Source organism: Mustela erminea, chromosome 7 (assembly GCF_009829155.1).
Source record: "Mustela erminea isolate mMusErm1 chromosome 7, mMusErm1.Pri, whole genome shotgun sequence".
NCBI classification, from domain to species: domain Eukaryota; kingdom Metazoa; phylum Chordata; class Mammalia; order Carnivora; family Mustelidae; genus Mustela; species Mustela erminea.
The window spans coordinates 11826914-11843514 of NC_045620.1; the positions used below are offsets into that span (position 1 = coordinate 11826914).

At 44.1% G+C, this 16601-nt stretch overlaps 1 protein-coding gene and 1 long non-coding RNA gene across 2 annotated transcripts in view; both read right to left on the minus strand.

The window, feature by feature from the left end:
* The window catches only part of ARFGEF2 (ADP ribosylation factor guanine nucleotide exchange factor 2), a 99084-nt gene that overhangs the window by 3679 nt on the left and 78804 nt on the right, over positions 1 to 16601 (minus strand). Inside the window, exons 29-38 of the mRNA XM_032350408.1 lie at positions 16423 to 16553; positions 16144 to 16273; positions 13792 to 13927; positions 12810 to 12948; positions 12646 to 12700; positions 9863 to 9977; positions 6939 to 7069; positions 3619 to 3787; positions 2450 to 2588; positions 520 to 637 (exon numbers count right to left, since the gene is read on the minus strand). Of these exons, the coding sequence (XP_032206299.1) occupies positions 520 to 637; positions 2450 to 2588; positions 3619 to 3787; positions 6939 to 7069; positions 9863 to 9977; positions 12646 to 12700; positions 12810 to 12948; positions 13792 to 13927; positions 16144 to 16273; positions 16423 to 16553 (1263 nt within the window). The remainder of the gene's footprint in view (positions 1 to 519; positions 638 to 2449; positions 2589 to 3618; positions 3788 to 6938; positions 7070 to 9862; positions 9978 to 12645; positions 12701 to 12809; positions 12949 to 13791; positions 13928 to 16143; positions 16274 to 16422; positions 16554 to 16601) is intronic.
* LOC116594850 lies at positions 11162 to 12638 on the minus strand. Its single transcript, XR_004287442.1, has 2 exons — positions 12498 to 12638; positions 11162 to 11245 (listed from the first exon to the last, which is right to left on the minus strand). It is a non-coding gene; the product is annotated as an uncharacterized LOC116594850 (long non-coding RNA).

A 16601-nucleotide genomic window follows, 5' to 3' on the forward strand; every position in this document is an offset into this window, starting at 1 on the left:
AAATTAGACAAGGAGCTCCTTTTTTGGGCACTAGTTTCTTAAAAGTATTCATCTCGCCCTGGAATCTCCTGCAATACTGGTGTTTTTTTCTTGCTATTTAAAAAGTTGGTGGGAAAAATTTGCAAATTAGAATGACTTTTAGTTATGTCTACTCCAAACACAAATTCTTTGGGGACAGCTTTGCTACCAAAGTCAACGTTCGGTTCAGCAAAGCAGATTCCCTCTTCTGAACCACGGCTTTGCTATCTGGACCCTCTCTTCCAACACAGCCACACTCAAAATCCCTGCAGTTCAACTGCTGTGTGCATGGTTTCAACATCAGCCTTTCTCCACTGGGGATCTTTGAGAGAGAGAGCCCCAGCATAATACAGAATGCTTTGTAATGAATGAACTTTCCTCTGACGAATCTAGAATGCTGCTAGTTATGGAAGAAGTAAGGAAATCATTACTTTAAATACTGAGTAAAAAGGCACCCAAACCTAGGTCCTAGTGGGGACATTAGAGTTTCCTGGTGTTTACCTTTTCATCGTTTATTTTGAGGGTTTTTGTTAGAAGTAGTAACAGAAGACTTGTCCAGGCCTCCCGATGGCTCTCAGAATTCACGGTGATGAAGTAGGCAAGCGCCTCACTGCACACGCTGGAGAACAAGAGAGGGGGAGACACGTCAACCACACTGACCACTCACATTCTACTGGAGGGGAGAACCTTTTTTTTTTAAAAAAAATATTATTTATTTATTTATTTGACAGAGATCACAAGTAGGCAGAGAGGCGGGCAGAGAGAGGGAAGCAGGCTCCCCGCCGAGCAGAGAGCCCAACTCAGGGCTCGATCCCAGGACCCTGGGATCATGACCCGAGCCAAAGGCAGAGGCTTTAATGCTCTGAGCCACCCAGGCGCCCCTGGAGGGGAGAACTCTGTTCTTGCAACAAGTGAGTTGCTTCTCTGGCCCTGCCACCTGGAGCAAATCACTAAGCCTCAGTTTCCTCAGCTGTAAAACAGGGAGAGATGACTGTACCAAACTCAGGGGTTGCTGTGTAGTTGAAATGAAGCCTGCCTGTTGATGTCGGCTTGGCCCAGGGCCTGCTCACAGCTTAGGGCCCAATCAGCGTTTGCACACAATGAATACAGAGCCAATCATCCACAGTTGACCACACACTGCCTTTCTCTCTCTCCTCCTGTCCCATACAGTTGCTGCTACTTTTTCTTTTAAAGTAATCACCACCACCAGTGTGGGGCTGAAACTCACCACCCCAAGATCGAAAGTTGCAGCCTCCTCCAACGGAGCCACACAGGTGTCCCTCTAAGACATTTTCTTTTCTTTCTTTCTTTTTTTAAAGATTTTATTTATTTACTTGACAGAGACATAGTAAGAGAGGGAACACAAGCCGGGGGAGTGGGAGAGGGAGAAGCAGACTCCTCACTTGAGCAGTGAGCCCGATGCAGGGCTTGATCCCAGGACCCTGGGATCACAACCCAAGCCAAAGGCAGATGCTTAACTGACTGAGCCACTCAGGTGCCCTCTAAGACATTTTAAGTAGATTCCATAACAGTGGGATTACTGCGTCAAAGAGAGAGACAACATTTTAAGGCTCCTGATTTTAATGCCACCTGCTTTCTGGAAAAATCCCATCCCTGTACATTCCCACTAGCATTAGGAGCCAAGAGAGTGTATGTCTTATCACATGGCTGTCAGCATCGCATGTTAATGGTTTTAAATCTTACAAGAGTGTAAAGGGCTTAAACATAGCATCTGGCTCATAGGAAGCTGGGTGGCGAAGATCTACTTTTCTGTTGGGGGCTATCTCCACGCCATCCCACTGTCTCCTCATTGCTGCATTTCTGCGTAATCCAAGTCAGAGGACAGCCTGATAATCCACATGATTCCAATACATTTCTCTTGGGAAGAAGGGAGGGTGGGAGGTTAGAGCCGACATCGCCCTAAAGGGACTTCACTCCAGGCCTGCCGATTTTTTTTTTTAAGATTTTATTTATTTATTTGAGAGTGAGAGAGTGACCATGAGTGGGGCAGTGGGGGAGCAGAAAAGCTGGGCTGCGCAGAGGGAGAGGGGGAAGCAGACTCCCTGCTGAGTGGGGATCCAATGCGGGCCTTGATCCCAAGACCCTGAGATCACGACCTGAGCCGAAGGCAGACGCTTAACCAAATGAGCCACCCAGGTGCCTGCTGATTCTGAGCGCTAAGCATTTCTTACTGTCTGTGTTTCTGAGCCTTAAGAAACTTATGAAAGAAATGAGGTCCCGCCCTATTCAGGGCATTAAGAAAAGTGAAAAACAAGTGCCAGCAAATCGAAGGAAGCAGCAAAAACGAAAGTAGATTGTGAGGGGGCGACCACATAGGTATTTTTCTCTTATTCTTTTCAATTCAGAGTATCCTTGTGATGCATTTTGTGTCTTATGGATAAGACATTTAATCAGAAACCAGTCTTCTTACGTTAAAAGTCGCTGCTGTATTTCCTCCCAGGAATCCCTGCGGTTCTCGTCGACATACATCCGAAACAGGATCCTCAGACAACAGGCCAGGCTGCTGGTTTCTTGCTTCAGAAGATTAGGTTTAGATTTGCCCTTAAAACCTAGAGATTAGACAGTCATATAAATAGTGCACACTTCTGGAATAATGCTCAGAAATCACGCATTACCTAGTTACTTTAGGGAACACCGAAAGAAATATTCCACATTCTTTTTCAACTGAAGTGTAAGTGACATGTTAATCACATCGCCTTAAACAAAGCAATACGAATCAGCCTCAGAGATGTGTGAACCACTCTCACAAGAAAAGCCTTATCGCAGGCAAAGGCATAAATCATTTAGACATGTTAAAGCCATAAAGAAAAATGACATTATAAAATTGTGGATTAAAATAGGCATTTGGGAAGAAAACGAATGGTTATCCAGTAATGGTAACAAAAGTTATATAAAGTATCACTTTTGTGTAAAGTTCAGGACATGAGACTCCCACTGTCACCTTACATGTATCACTTACCTCCAGGGTTTATGTATGTATTTTTGGAGGCTGCCAAGAGAGAGAACCCCTAAAAGTCTCAGCTAATGCAGGACTGCTCTCCGTTTCTCCAAGACCACCAGAGTTTTTATATCATATTTAACTACAGAATTTTATTTAGTATTTTTAAAGGATTTTATTTATTTATTTATTTATTTATTTAGAGAGCAAGAGAGAGAGAACACAGTCGCGGAGGAGGAGCGGGCTCCCTGCCAAGCAGGAGCCTGACATGAGGCTCAATCCCAGGACCCCGGGATCATGACCTGAGCCGAAGGCAGATGCTAACCAACTGAGCCCCCCAGGCACCCCCAATACATAATTTTAACCTAATGTAAAAAATATTGGTTTGCTAGATCCATTCAGTCTCTATCTATCAATTCATTTTTCCAGCAAATACTTCCTGAAAGTCTCCCACGTGCCAGGCGGTAGTACTCTTGGTCCTGGGATGGAACGTTTCCAGCATGTCCTCCTTTTCCCCTCAAGCATGAAATATCTGGCAAGTTATTCCAGCTAAGTGTACAGTATCAGGAGTTTCCCAAGGCTTTAACATTTCAGGATGGTGACCAGTGCGGCCACCTGTCCTAGCTGCTGTGTGGCCTTACCTGCTCTCCACAGGACAGTGCGTTGCTCGTAATTGGAGTTGAAGGCCTTTGAGAATGAGTGGGACTCCTGCAGGCAGTCCAGCAGCTTGAAGAGGTGCTGGGAAGACATGCACTTGTACATGCCCTGATCCTCTGTTTCTATGTGGATCTCTGCATCCAGTGTGTCTTGCTAGAAGGGGAGGGCGGGAGAGCTAAGTGAGGACGGGCTGGCTCTGGACACTGAGGCAGCCCTCACTCGCCGGAAGTTGTTCTCTAAGAATCACACACCTCATTCCTCACCACCCTGAACATTTCTCTGTTAGGTTCTGCTCACCGGCCGGGGGAAGAATTACGCCCAGCTCCTGCCTGACGTCAGGCTTTGCGGGCCCAAGTTTCTGTTCTGTCAGTACTGCCTTTGCTGTGTGAACCTGAGTATGTGCTTCTCCAGTTACTTCCCACAGGACTGCACTGTCCTCTCTTTATATTTTAGAACGAAATCAGAAAACGAGAAAGTGGGCGCCTGGGTGGCTCAGTGGGTTAAGCCGCTGCCTTCGGCTCAGGTCATGATCTCAGGGTCCTGGGATCAAGGCCCGCATCGGGCTCTCTGCTCAGCAGGGAGCCTGCTTCCCTCTCTCTCTCTCTGCCTGCCTCTCCATCTACTTGTGATTTCTCTCTGTCAAATAAATAAATAAAATCTTTAAAAAAAAAAAAAAAAAAGAAAACGAGAAAGTCAAACTGTATTGTATGTGCTAGAAGGTGTGAGTCTCACAACACACTATGAAAGATGGAAATGGCTAAGCAAAGCCTGAGTGGGATCTTCAGCTTCACCAGATGATTAATGAATGTAGCAAGCTCGAAAACTGTGTTTTTCAAAAGTGAAGGGGGAAAAATATAAAAATAGGTATAAAATGCTAGAAATTTTTATTGAATATGTCGCCCAAAATGGGAGACACACTTAGGGATTTTATATTTGTTGAGCCTTCTAGGAATGGATCTATCCTTCGTAATAAGCCAGAGATTAAAAAAATAGTAGTTTCTAGTATTCCCCAAATTGATATATAAATTCAGTGCAATCCTTATTGGAATCCCAGATTACTACTTTGCAGAAATTGACAAGCTGAGTCCTAAAATTTATATGGAAACACACGTGACACAGAATAGTCAAAACGATGTTGATAAAAGCAGCACAAAGTTAAAAGACTCATACTTCCAATTCAAGACACTGTGGTACTGGCATAAAGATGGCCATATAGGTCAGTGGAACAGAACTGAAAGCCCAGAGATAAATCCTTATATTTAGGGTCAAGTGATTTCCCACATGGGTACCAGAACAATTCACTGGGGGAAAAACAGTCTCTACGATAAACGGTGTTGGGACAACTTGATAGCCATAGGCAAAAGAATAAAGGTCAATGAACTGAGCGAAACAAACATAAAGCAAACTAAAAAATGGATCAAAGACCAACATGTAAAAGCTACAATTATAAAACTCTTCAAGGAAAACAGGACTAATCCTTGTTACCCTGAATTAGGCCATGCTTGCTTAGACAGACACTAAGATTACAAGGACTCAAGAAAAAACGGAAACCCAGACTTCATTAAATTAAAAATTTTTGTGCTTCACAGGCCACCATCAAGTGACTGGAAAGACAATGCACAGAATGGAAGAAAATAGTTGTAAATCATGTATCTGATAAGGGACTAGTATCCAGAATCTATAAAAACTTACGATTCAATGTTGGAAAGTTAAAATATTTAGAAATGAGCAAAAGATTTGAACTGCCATCTCTCCAAAGATACACAAATGGCCAGTAAACACAGAAGATACTCAGTGTTACTAGTCACTAGGGAAATGGAAACCGACACCACAGTGAGATACCACTTCCCACCCACAGAGATGATTGTGATAATTAAAAAAAAAACAACAACCAAAAAAACCAAACAAACAACCATTGATGAGGATGGGGAGAACCTAGAGCCTTTATCCATTGTGGCTGGGAAGGTAAAACAGGATAGCTGTTCTAGAAGAGTCTGGCAGTTCCTCAAAAAGACAGGCACAGAGTTAATGTGTGACCTAGCAATTCTACTCTTAGGTACGTGCTCAAGAGAATTTTTTTTTTTTAAAGATTTTATTTATTTATTTGACAGAGAGAGATCGCAAGTAGGCAGAGAGGCAGGCGGGGAGGGAGGGAGCAGGCTCCCAGCTGAGCAGAGAGCCCAATGTGGGGCTCGATCCCAGGACCCCAGGATCATGACCCGAGCCGAAGGCAGAGGCTTAACCACTGAGCCACCCAGGTGCCCCCATGCTCAAGAGAATTAAAAATATGCCCACATAAAAACTTATATACAAACGTTCACAGCAGTGTTATTCATCATAGCTGGATAAGGGAACATCCGTCTGTCAACGATGACTGAATGAACAAAATGTGGTACCATACAATGGAGTATTATTTTATATACGAACACACATACACACTTACGGAGTAACACGGATGTTAACATGCTATAGGTACAGACTGCAACAGGGATGAACTTGGAAAACATTACGTTCAGTGAAAGAAGCCAGACACAAAAGCTCGCATTTGACATGATTCCAGTAATAGAAAATATATCCAGATTAGGCAAATCCACAGAGACAGAAAGGAAATTAGTGGTTCTCAAGGACTGGGCTGAGGAGGGAAGGGACAGTGACTGCTAATGGTTAGGGCATTCCCTTCAGCAGTGATAAAAATATTCTGGAATTAAACAGGGGTGATGTTTGCACAACTCTGTGAATATACCAAAACTCTGAACATTCATTCACAGATCTGCTAGCCCCTGGAGCACTGACATTTACAAGCTACGGTGTAATGTTACTGTCCAACTTTGGATACCTAATCCTCTGTCTCCAAAGATAATATATTAGATAAAAAGCTGTGCAAACAAAACAAAAAAGTAAACTTTAAATGAAAACTGGTATCTGTATTCATACATTTTTCTCTCTCATTTATGGTTAAACTGTATGCCAGTTATGAGGAAGAGTCCCCCTGATTAATAACACTCTTTTTTCAAAGCACCAAGGTGGGGAGGATGGCATGTGACTAGGGGATGCTAGTAAACTGACTTTCTGGGAAATTTAAAGAAAAAAAGCCCTGATTTTTAGTGTTTGCTGACTGCCGTGGTATAAATATTCCCACTGCAACCAATTTCTCAAGCCACCAATAGGGCACGACTGAAGGCAGGGCTGGGGAGAGGCGAGCACGACGGGCTCCTGTGAGCCACAACGAGCTGGCCCCAGTGTACCACCGCACCTGAGCAACCTCCCCACACACGAGGACTCCCCTCAAAGCTGGTCGTCTTACCTGGGCAGCAACCATGTGCTCTGCATCCTCCTTCTTGCTCGTGGCGGGGTAGAATACAATGTTGTCGATGGTCTGTATCAATTCCAGCTGGACCACACACTTGATGAGGAGGCTGGCAAACAGTTTCTGATCTATATTAGATGATAAAGATTAACCCTAATAATGATTCAGCCAGTGTTGGATAAGTACTCCCCGAGCTCCTACTATGTGTCAGGCAGGCATGGCTCTTGAGGCTGTGGCGGAACAGTGGAGAAGCCGGACAAAACCCCAGCGCAGAGAGACAATAAACAGGATCTTTAAGTCTAAGGTACAGTATGTCAGATGACGACGACAAAGGTAAGAATGGGGAGGAGGGAGAAGTGGTGTCGGGGTGGGGTTGCGAGTTTAGACGAGCTGGTCAGGAAAGGGCTCCCTGCCAATGGGATGCCTGAGCAAAGACCTGAGGGGAGGGGTCAGCTACGCAGGGACCCCATCTTCCAACCAGCTGCGCTGCCACCTGCCAGACTCCTACAGACAGCTCCGGACGGTGGCCTAAGCATCCCACGCCCCAGGTTCCTGCAGGAGCCGGAGTCTCCAAAGTGGCTGCCAGTCAGTCTGAAGGGCAGGGGCGGGGCTCTTTTCCGCTCTTAGTTCCCTACGGCTGTCTGTCTGCTGTGGAGGTGGTATCCTCTTTCTGTATCTGCTTCGGGTTTCCTCAAGAGTCCCCCTTCACCTCTTCCAGTGGTGAGCCATCTTTGACTAGCTAATAATTCTTTACGTAGCGTCTTCTCTGTTCAAATTATTGGTGTGGTTTCTGTCTACACTGGTTAATATTTCCTCCATTTTTGTCTTCCCACTCCCTGGGCTCAGGGGCGGCCCATGTCGGGCACGTCACTGGTGTTGATTGGATATTCTTATAGAATCAGAATGTTGAAAATATTAAAGCGTTCAGTGATGGCAAATGAAGATGGGTCATCTCATCTGTTAAACTGTGTGTGTGTATTTATACTAATTCTCCAGCAGAATCAGTTTTTTTTTTTTTTTTAAAAGATTTTATTTATTTATTTGACAGAGAGAAATCACAAGTAGATGGAGAGGCAGGCAGAGAGAGAGAGGGAAGCAGGCTCCCTGCTGAGCAGAGAGCCCGATGCGGGACTCGATCCCAGGACCCCGAGATCATGACCTGAGCCGAAGGCAGCGGCTTAACCCACTGAGCCACCCAGGCGCCCCAAGAATCAGTTTTAATTAAAGAAGAACATGGTGGAGTTGCAGCACATGTGCATTTAACTTATGCCAATTCAGTGACGTCACCTTGGGCCAAAAATGAAAAGGAAAGAAACAGTCCAAGTGGTGTGAGACTGTGCCCGCCGCCCCGCTCACTGTACTGACACCCACAGGGCGGGCTCGGTTGGGACAAAGTAAGCATGTTCCCAGGAGGAAGGGCAGGGCTCTCAAGTGCCAGGTCCCTCTCAGAGTACAGACCTCTCACTGCACCAAGAGTGGCTCTATTTCAAGAACTGTATGCGTGCACCGCCCTCCCTCCCCCCACAAGCCAAGCTTTTCTCTGGAGCTGCTGAGGCAGGAGACTTGCTCCCCGGCACCCGTGGCAGATACTGAGGAACAGCATGCGAGTGTCTGACGTGCCCTCTTTTTAATGGATTCGCGGGTGGTTATGCTGGTTGGGGACCACGCATGGCTGCGTCTAATACACTGCTGCGGAAGTTAACGGCGGCGTCAACGCTGACGGCCGGCACGAGGAGAAGAGGGTAGGACTGCTCTGAAGAAAAGCACCAGGGCCACAGCTAGAAAAAGAGCAGACCACGAAACCAGGAGTGTTCCAGTTTCTCAGTCCGCTAGAAGTGTGTCTGAGTCCCAGCCCTACTCATAGGGGCAAGTCGTGTTGTCTATCTCGGTCCCAGATCACACAAACATAAACAACAGCACCTCCTCAAAGGGCTCGAGGGACGATTACACGAGGTCACACACATGAAACACACAGTGCAGTGCCTGCCTCACAGCAACTGTTAAATGCATTTTTTTTTAAACAACAGTAAACATAGTAAACAGTAAAACATAACCACAGTAAAACATAACCTCTTTGCCACAAGAGGCAAAGTGATAGAAGTACTCTGAAACTCATGTCCAGAAAAGGGATCTCTAACACATAAAAAGCTCCCCCAAACCAATAAAAAGATGAACAGCCAATACAAAATGAGGACCAATTTGAACAGATGATGCAAAAACAAAGGTTCTTAAACACATGAAAAACTGCTCAGTTTCCCTTAAAATTAGAAAACCGCAAATAAAAATTACTCCAAAGATAGGAAACATCACCTACGTGTTCCTGAGGGTCATGTAAACAGGTTCAACCTTAACGGGCAGGAATCTGTAATTATGTGTCAAAAGGACAAGTGCACCTCCTACAGCTAGGAATTCATTATATAGACACACATATTAGGTGATTCAGGGTAGTACTGTTTGTAACAGAAAAAGATGGGGAATAATATAAACGTCCATTAGTAGGAACCCAATTAAGCACCTCATAATACATCTATACCCTGGGATGACATACAATAAATAGTATAAAAGAATGTGAAAGTTTTTTAGCTACTGATTTTTAATGGTCTCAAAAATACACTAAATGAAAAAAGAATACCACATAGTATTTCTGTAATTTGTATAAAAAGCACAGGAGGCTTCGTGTGTGTGTGTGTGTGTGTGTGTGTGTGTGTGTGTGTACATATGCATGTGTTTATGGCTATGCTATTTCTTGCATATGGGTACAATTAGAAATGCACATAAACTGGTAACTCTGGCTGGCAGGGACTGGCAGACTAAGGCATGGGATGGAAGAAAGGCTTCAAATATTCTGAATATTTGAATTATGTAAACATGGTATCTATTTAAAATAAATAGATGAAAACAACGAGAAAATGTGGCCTTACTTGCATAAGGTCTACCTTTCCAGCTGTCATCGGTCGGGTTAGAGAGTTGGCTCTGGCCTCTCTCAGAGGCGTTTTTATCTATGCTGCTTAGAGACTGGCGGTCCAGATCCATATCCTGAAAGTTAACCCAAAGAGAAATACAATGTTCACTTTCTTTATCCACAATTCAGTATCTGGGTAGAGATGTGCCTGTTTTGACCCTGTTGGCCCAACTTGAATTTAGGTGTTGGGTTTAGCTTGAAGTACAGTTATACTGCCTGCTTAACTAGGCTGCATAGGACAGATTACGGACGTAGTGTATTTTCTCCCTCCCATTAAAATTTCACATTTTCTTTTTTTTTTTTTAATCTTTTTTTTTAAGATTTTTTATTTATTTATTTGACAGAGATCACAAGTAGAGAGGCAGAGAGAGAGAGAGAGAGAGGAGGAAGCAGGCTCCCCGCTGAGCAGAGAGCCCAATGCGGGACTCGATCCTGGGACCCCGAGATCATGACCTGAGCCGAAGGCAGCGGCTTAACCCACTGAGCCACCCAGGCGCCCAAAATTTCACATTTTCTTATTTCTACTTTGAAGGTGTTTCTCTATGTATCAATGATTTTTTTTTTAAAGATTTTATTTATTTATTTGACAGGCAGAGATTACAAGTAGGCTGAGAGGCAGGCAGAGAGAGAGGAGGAAGCAGGCTCCCCGCTGAGCAGAGAGCACGATGCGGGGTTCGATCCCAGGACCCTGAGATTATGACCTGAGCCGAAGGCAGAGGCTTTAACCCACTGAGCCACCCAGGCGCCCCTCTATGTATCAATGATTTAACAATAAGTGTGACATGGGGCACCTGGGTGGCTCAGTCAGTTAAGCAGTCAACTTTTTTTTTTTTTTTTAAGATTTTATTTATTTATTTGACAGAGAGGGAGTGAGTATAAGCAGGGGGAGCAGGAGAGGGAGAAGCAGACTCTTCACTGAGCAGGGAATCTGATGCAGGGCTCGACCCCAGGACCCTGGGATCATGACCTGAGCTGAAGGCAGACACCTAACTGACTGAGCCACTCAGATGCCCCCAAAGCATCAGACTCTTGATCTCAGCTCTTGATCTCAGGGTTGGGAGTTCAAACCCTGAGTTGGGCTTCATGCTTGGTGTGGAGCCTACTTAAGAAACAAACAAAATAATGAGTATGGCAAATTAATGAGGACAAGCTCAAAAACAAACTAGTAATAGCTTTTTAAAAACATTGACAGATGACAGTTAACAAAAGATGTTTAAATAAGGTGCTTCATTTTTTAAGTTGCTATATCCCAGATGCCTTTTTTTTTTTTTAAAGTAGGTTCCACACCCAACGTGGGGCTCTAACTCACAAACCTGAGCTTAAGAATTGCATGCTCCCCTGACTGAGTCAGGCAGGTGTCCCCCAAATGTCTTTTAAAATCTGATGGCCAGGGGCACCTGAGTGGCTCAGTTGGCTGAGTGGCTGCCTTTGGCTCAGGTCATGATTCCAGGGTCCTGGGATCGAGCCCTGTGTTGGGCTTCCTACTCAGTGGAGAGCCTGTTTCTCCTTCTCCCTCTGCCTGCTGCTCTGCCTACTTGTGCTCTCTATCTCTCTGTCAAATAAATAAATAAATAAATAAACCTTAAAAAAAAAAAAATCTGATGGCCTTACAGTTATCTGGGAATAGAAGTTAATAATAAAAAACCCCTGTACACCAAGGTATTTAAAAGTGAGACTTGAATCAGAACTTCTCTATGTGGCCTCACACAGAAAATAAGAACCACTATCTTACAGGTGTGGAGGAAAACATTCTTTATTTAAGAGGATAATAAATAAGGATAATTATATCAAGGCATTACTTCTATCAGCAAAACACCAGAACTGAAGAGTTCGACAAGGGAGAATTCGTTAAATAGATTACAATAACATACAGTCACTGAAAAATATGCTCTCAAAGAATATTTAAGAATATGGAAAGGGCGCCTGGGTGGCTCAGTGGGTTAAGCCTCTGCCTTCAGCTCAAGTCATGATCTCAGGATCCTGGAATCAAGCCCCGCATTGGGCTCTCTGCTCAGCAGGGAGCCTACTCGCCCCTCTCTCTCTCTGCCTGCCTCTCTGCCTATTTGTGATCTCTCGCTGTCAAATAAATCTTTAAAAAAAAAAAAATCTGGAAAAATGCTCACATGCTGTTAGGTAAATTATATGCCAAGTATGCCCAAATTTCAAAAATGTGTGGGTTAGATGTGTGCCGTTACACAAAGAAAAAACTAGAAAGGCAAACTGTGGTTTTTACTGGGAGAGGTGACTGAATTTCTGTACTTTTTAAAACAGATGCTAACGAGCATATATAGATTTAAAGCTTGCCTTTTTTTGTTTTTGAAGTCATCTCTACCCCCAACATGGAGCTTAAACTCACGACCCTGAGATTAAAAGCTGCAAGCTCCACCATCGAGCCAGCCAGGTGCCCCTAGTTTTGTTTTTTTTTTAAAGATTTTATTTATTTATTTGACAGACACAGATCACAAGTAGGTGGAGAGACAGGCAGAGAGAGAGATGAGGAAGCAGGCTCCCCACTGAGCAGAGAGCCTGAGGTGGGGCTCAATCCCAGGACCCTGGGATCATGACCTAAGCTGAAGGCAGAGGCTTTAACCCACTGAGCCACCCACGCACCCCATGCCCCTAGTTTTTAAATCTTATAATCTTTTTTACTCACTTCCCATCAGAAAAGCATAAACTCTTTGGATTGCTTAATTTTATGCTCTAATAGGAGATCAGAGAAAAAACAACAACAAAGAATCCTACCAAATGTTTTTCTGACGAATCTTCCTCCATTCCTGCAGGTCTCCAGGTCAGCAAGCTGAAGGGAACGCAAAAGAAGGAAAATGATCCATGTGAAAGGCAACCTGGGAGTCTTAAGATGTCTGCCTCGCATGGAAATCAACAGCGAGAGGCACATGCACACTCACACGTGTGGGATGGTGGTTTTGAAGATATCCAGCATACAGATGCAAGTCTCATCCCAGACGTCCGGGCTGAATTTCTCCCCATTGGATATGACTAAGTTTTCTAAGCAATTGGTACCTGATCGAGCCAACTGCTCATTATCTGCAAAATAAAGTGATATTCATCACCAAACTTCCACTGCGGTTTTCATTCCCACCAGGGCACCAAGGCTTCCTATCATGGCGTGGAGATGACATGACGCAGGGTGGTGGTGGTGGGGGGTTCTGCAGGCTCTTATTTAAGGAAGCAACGATCCCGACAGTATTACAACCTTTATTGTTTAAGCAGGCTCTAAAGAGATAAAATTATTTATCACAGCTTTATTGCTAGGGGATGGAAGAAGGTCAGTTTGTGACTTAATTAACTATGACGAATGGTAAAAGATGGAAATATTAGACCAGCGTTTCTCTAAATTTCGTCCCTCAAACACTGCCATACTGGTATTAACTGTTTCATCCTTTATTTTAAAACTGAGTCACTTTTTGGAAAAACTTAACACACTGAAGCTTTGTCCTAAGCCAAACTAGCTATAGAATCCAGGTCAGATAGGCTAGTGGGTATTTTTCCTAGTATGCACTCTCTCAGCAAGTACTCAAATGGAAATGTCCACTGATGAAGCTGTTGCTACCTGACCCCCATTGTACATTTTAAAAGCATTACAGAAAATTTCAAATGTAGACAAAAGTAGAAAAAAACAGTATAATATATAAAGGCACATTTTCTAAGATATAATAATAATTACAACCTATATTTAAGAAGTGCTTTATAAACTGGCTTGGGGAGATTGTTTTTATGCTCCAATTATGTAAAAATACACATTTTCCCCAATTAAATTATATACTGTAATTCCTTGGGCATTACCTTCTTGCTTTTACATATTGAAAAAATTCAACTCCCATTAAAAATTAAGGCAATAAGAATGACAGCCAGAGACATAGCAAGTACCTTGTTTCACACACCACTGTAACTGTGCAAACACATCAGAAAGAAGTACTTCATTCAGAGCTTCATAAAACTGGGTGAACACGTCACAGATGGCATAGAGAGCGTGATTGCAAGTTGTCGTCATCCACTCAGATTTCTGAAGAAACAAAAAGGTACGTTGAGAGGCCACTCTCCTTGTGGGGAGACGGGCACTCTCCTACATGATGGGCACAGCTGTTCTGGTGTGCAACCTGGCAGTATCCGTCAATAGTCTTTATAACACTCACACCCACAGGTGTAGGAACAGGGCTGACAGGAACAGACTCTAAGAAAAGAATCAAAGATCTGGGGCGCCTGGGTGGCTCAGTGGGTTAAGCCTCTGCCTTCAGCTCAGGAAGTGATCTTGGAGTCCTGGGACTGAGCCCCACATGGGGCTCTCTGCTCAGCAGTGAGCCTGCTTCCCCCTCCACCGCCTGTCTCTATGCCTACTTGTGATCTCTCTCTGTCAAATAAATAAATAAAAATCTTAAAAAATAAAAAGAATTGAAGATCTGAGTGTGAAGGTCTGTGAATAAAGATGTTTACACCACACTGACATTTACACGCTGAAAACACAGATATGAACCAATACCCAGCAAGGCAGCAACTGAATTAAGTACATCTACATGAGAGGATATTAACACACTCATTCAAAGTGATACTGACAAAAAGTTGTAATGATTTGGAAAAAGTGAATATGAGATTATGCTAACTATACCTTTTTACACCAAAAATTTATCTCTGGTAATTTCATGGCAGTATTTCAAGTATTTAATATAGAGAGAGATTCAGAAAATCATCGAATAGGGAGGGGTGGGTACTGCTAAACAAGATTCCAAAAGTGGAAGCCATAAGTGGAAAGACTGCTAGATTTGGTTCTCTAAAAGCTAAAATTTTCTAAAATGAGAAGAAAATGAGCATAACAAAGGGGGCAAAATCATCTGCAATTTATGTAAGGACATGCTACTTTACGTATATACTGAAAAGCTCTTAAAACAATAGGAAAGAGGTGACTAACTCAAGAGATGGACTAAGGATGTGAAAAACCAATTCATAAAAGAAGAAATGTGAATTAGTAAAGTGAAAAAAAAGTATGCAACCTCATTAGCAATTAAAAAACTATGAGGCAGGGGCACCTGGTGCCTCAGTCAGTTGAATGTCTGACTCTTGGTTTCTCAGGTCATGAGACCGAGTCCCATGTTGGGCTCCACGCTGGGCATGGAGTCTGCTTAAGATTCTCCTTCTCCTGGGACACCTGGTGGCTTGGTCAGTTAAGTGTCCAGCTCTTGAGTTTGGCTCAGGTTGTGGTCTCTGGGTGTCTGGCTCCCTGCTGAGCAGGTAAGTCTGTTTCTCTCTCTCTCCCTGCTCCTCCCCCTGCCACTTCCTCTGTTCACATGTGGTCTCAAATAAATAAATCTTAAAAAAAAAATTCTCTCTGCTCCTCCCCACTCCCTCATGCACGTGCACTCTCTCTAAAAAAGAAAAACAAAACAAAAAAACTGAGGCGCTTGGCTAGCTCAGATGGAAGAAGGTGTAACTCTGTTTCCGGATCATGAGTTCCAACCCCATGTGAGGTGCAGAGAGCCACGGAGAGCCACGGTGGGCATGGAGAAACAGGGATGCTCACGCACTGCTCAAGTATAAATGGCTGCAAATTTATTTGGAAGTAACTTACAAGTATGTATCAAAAGCCTCAGTAATGTGCAAGCTCCAAACCTGATACACCACTTGCCCCAAGTAAACAAAGAAAAAAACAAGTACAAAGGTAGCTGCTAAGAACGTTCATTTCAGGGCTAAGAAAAACTGGAAATAATTTCTTATGGACCAGGGGATATGTGCGGCTAGAAATATTTTGCAGCTTTGAAAAAACATCATGGAAGACTCAGGATTGTAGAAAAGCACTCATGTCTTAAGTTGAAAAGGCAGTTTATGGTGTGTGTGCTGGCATTCCTTTTTTTTTCTTAAGATTTTTTATTTTTTATTTTATTTTATTTTTTTAAAAGATTTTATTTATTTATTTGACAGACAGACATCACAAGTAGGCAGAGAGGCAGGCAGAGAGAGGGGGAAGCAGGGTCCCCGAGAGGCAGAGAGCTCAATGCAGGGCTAGATCCCAGGACCCAGGGATCGTGACCTGAGCCAAAGGCAGAGGCTTAACCAGCTGAGCCACCCAGGCGCCCTGGCGGTTTCCATTTTAAAATACACCCCAGGAGCTTGAAGGGTAAGACCTGCATGGGGATCATGATGCAACCCTGCAACAGACGAAAGCAGAGAGCCCCCTCCCAGTCCCACCCCCACCGCTGTGTCCAGGGCACCGCTTCAGTCATCACCTACCTCCGACTGCAGCTCAGGGAGTTTCATATTGTCAAAAATCCTGAACACGATTCTGAACAGGTCCTGCCACCAGTGCTTTTCAAAGGTGTGACCGTAGCTCTTCATGATCTCAAACATGACCGTGAGTCCTCTGGAGGAACAAAGTCAGGCACAGAGAGGGAATGGGGCGGGGGGAGAGGCAAGAACAGCAGAGAAGAGGGGGTAGAGCATGGGGTCAGGGGAGCAGGTGACTGAGGCTCATTCTGTGGCGAAAGGGGCACCATCCTGGGACATGGTTACCTTGTCCGAACATCTAGCTTGCATCTGTTAATGATGCAGGAGAGCTCAAACAGGATGGGGAACCAGCCTCGGACCCAGACCCTGTCGCCAGGAGCCACATTCATGTCATCGCTGGTGTATTCTTGTAGCACCTGCCGGGAGAGTCACCTCTCAGATGCAGACTATGCAAGCAAAGGAAG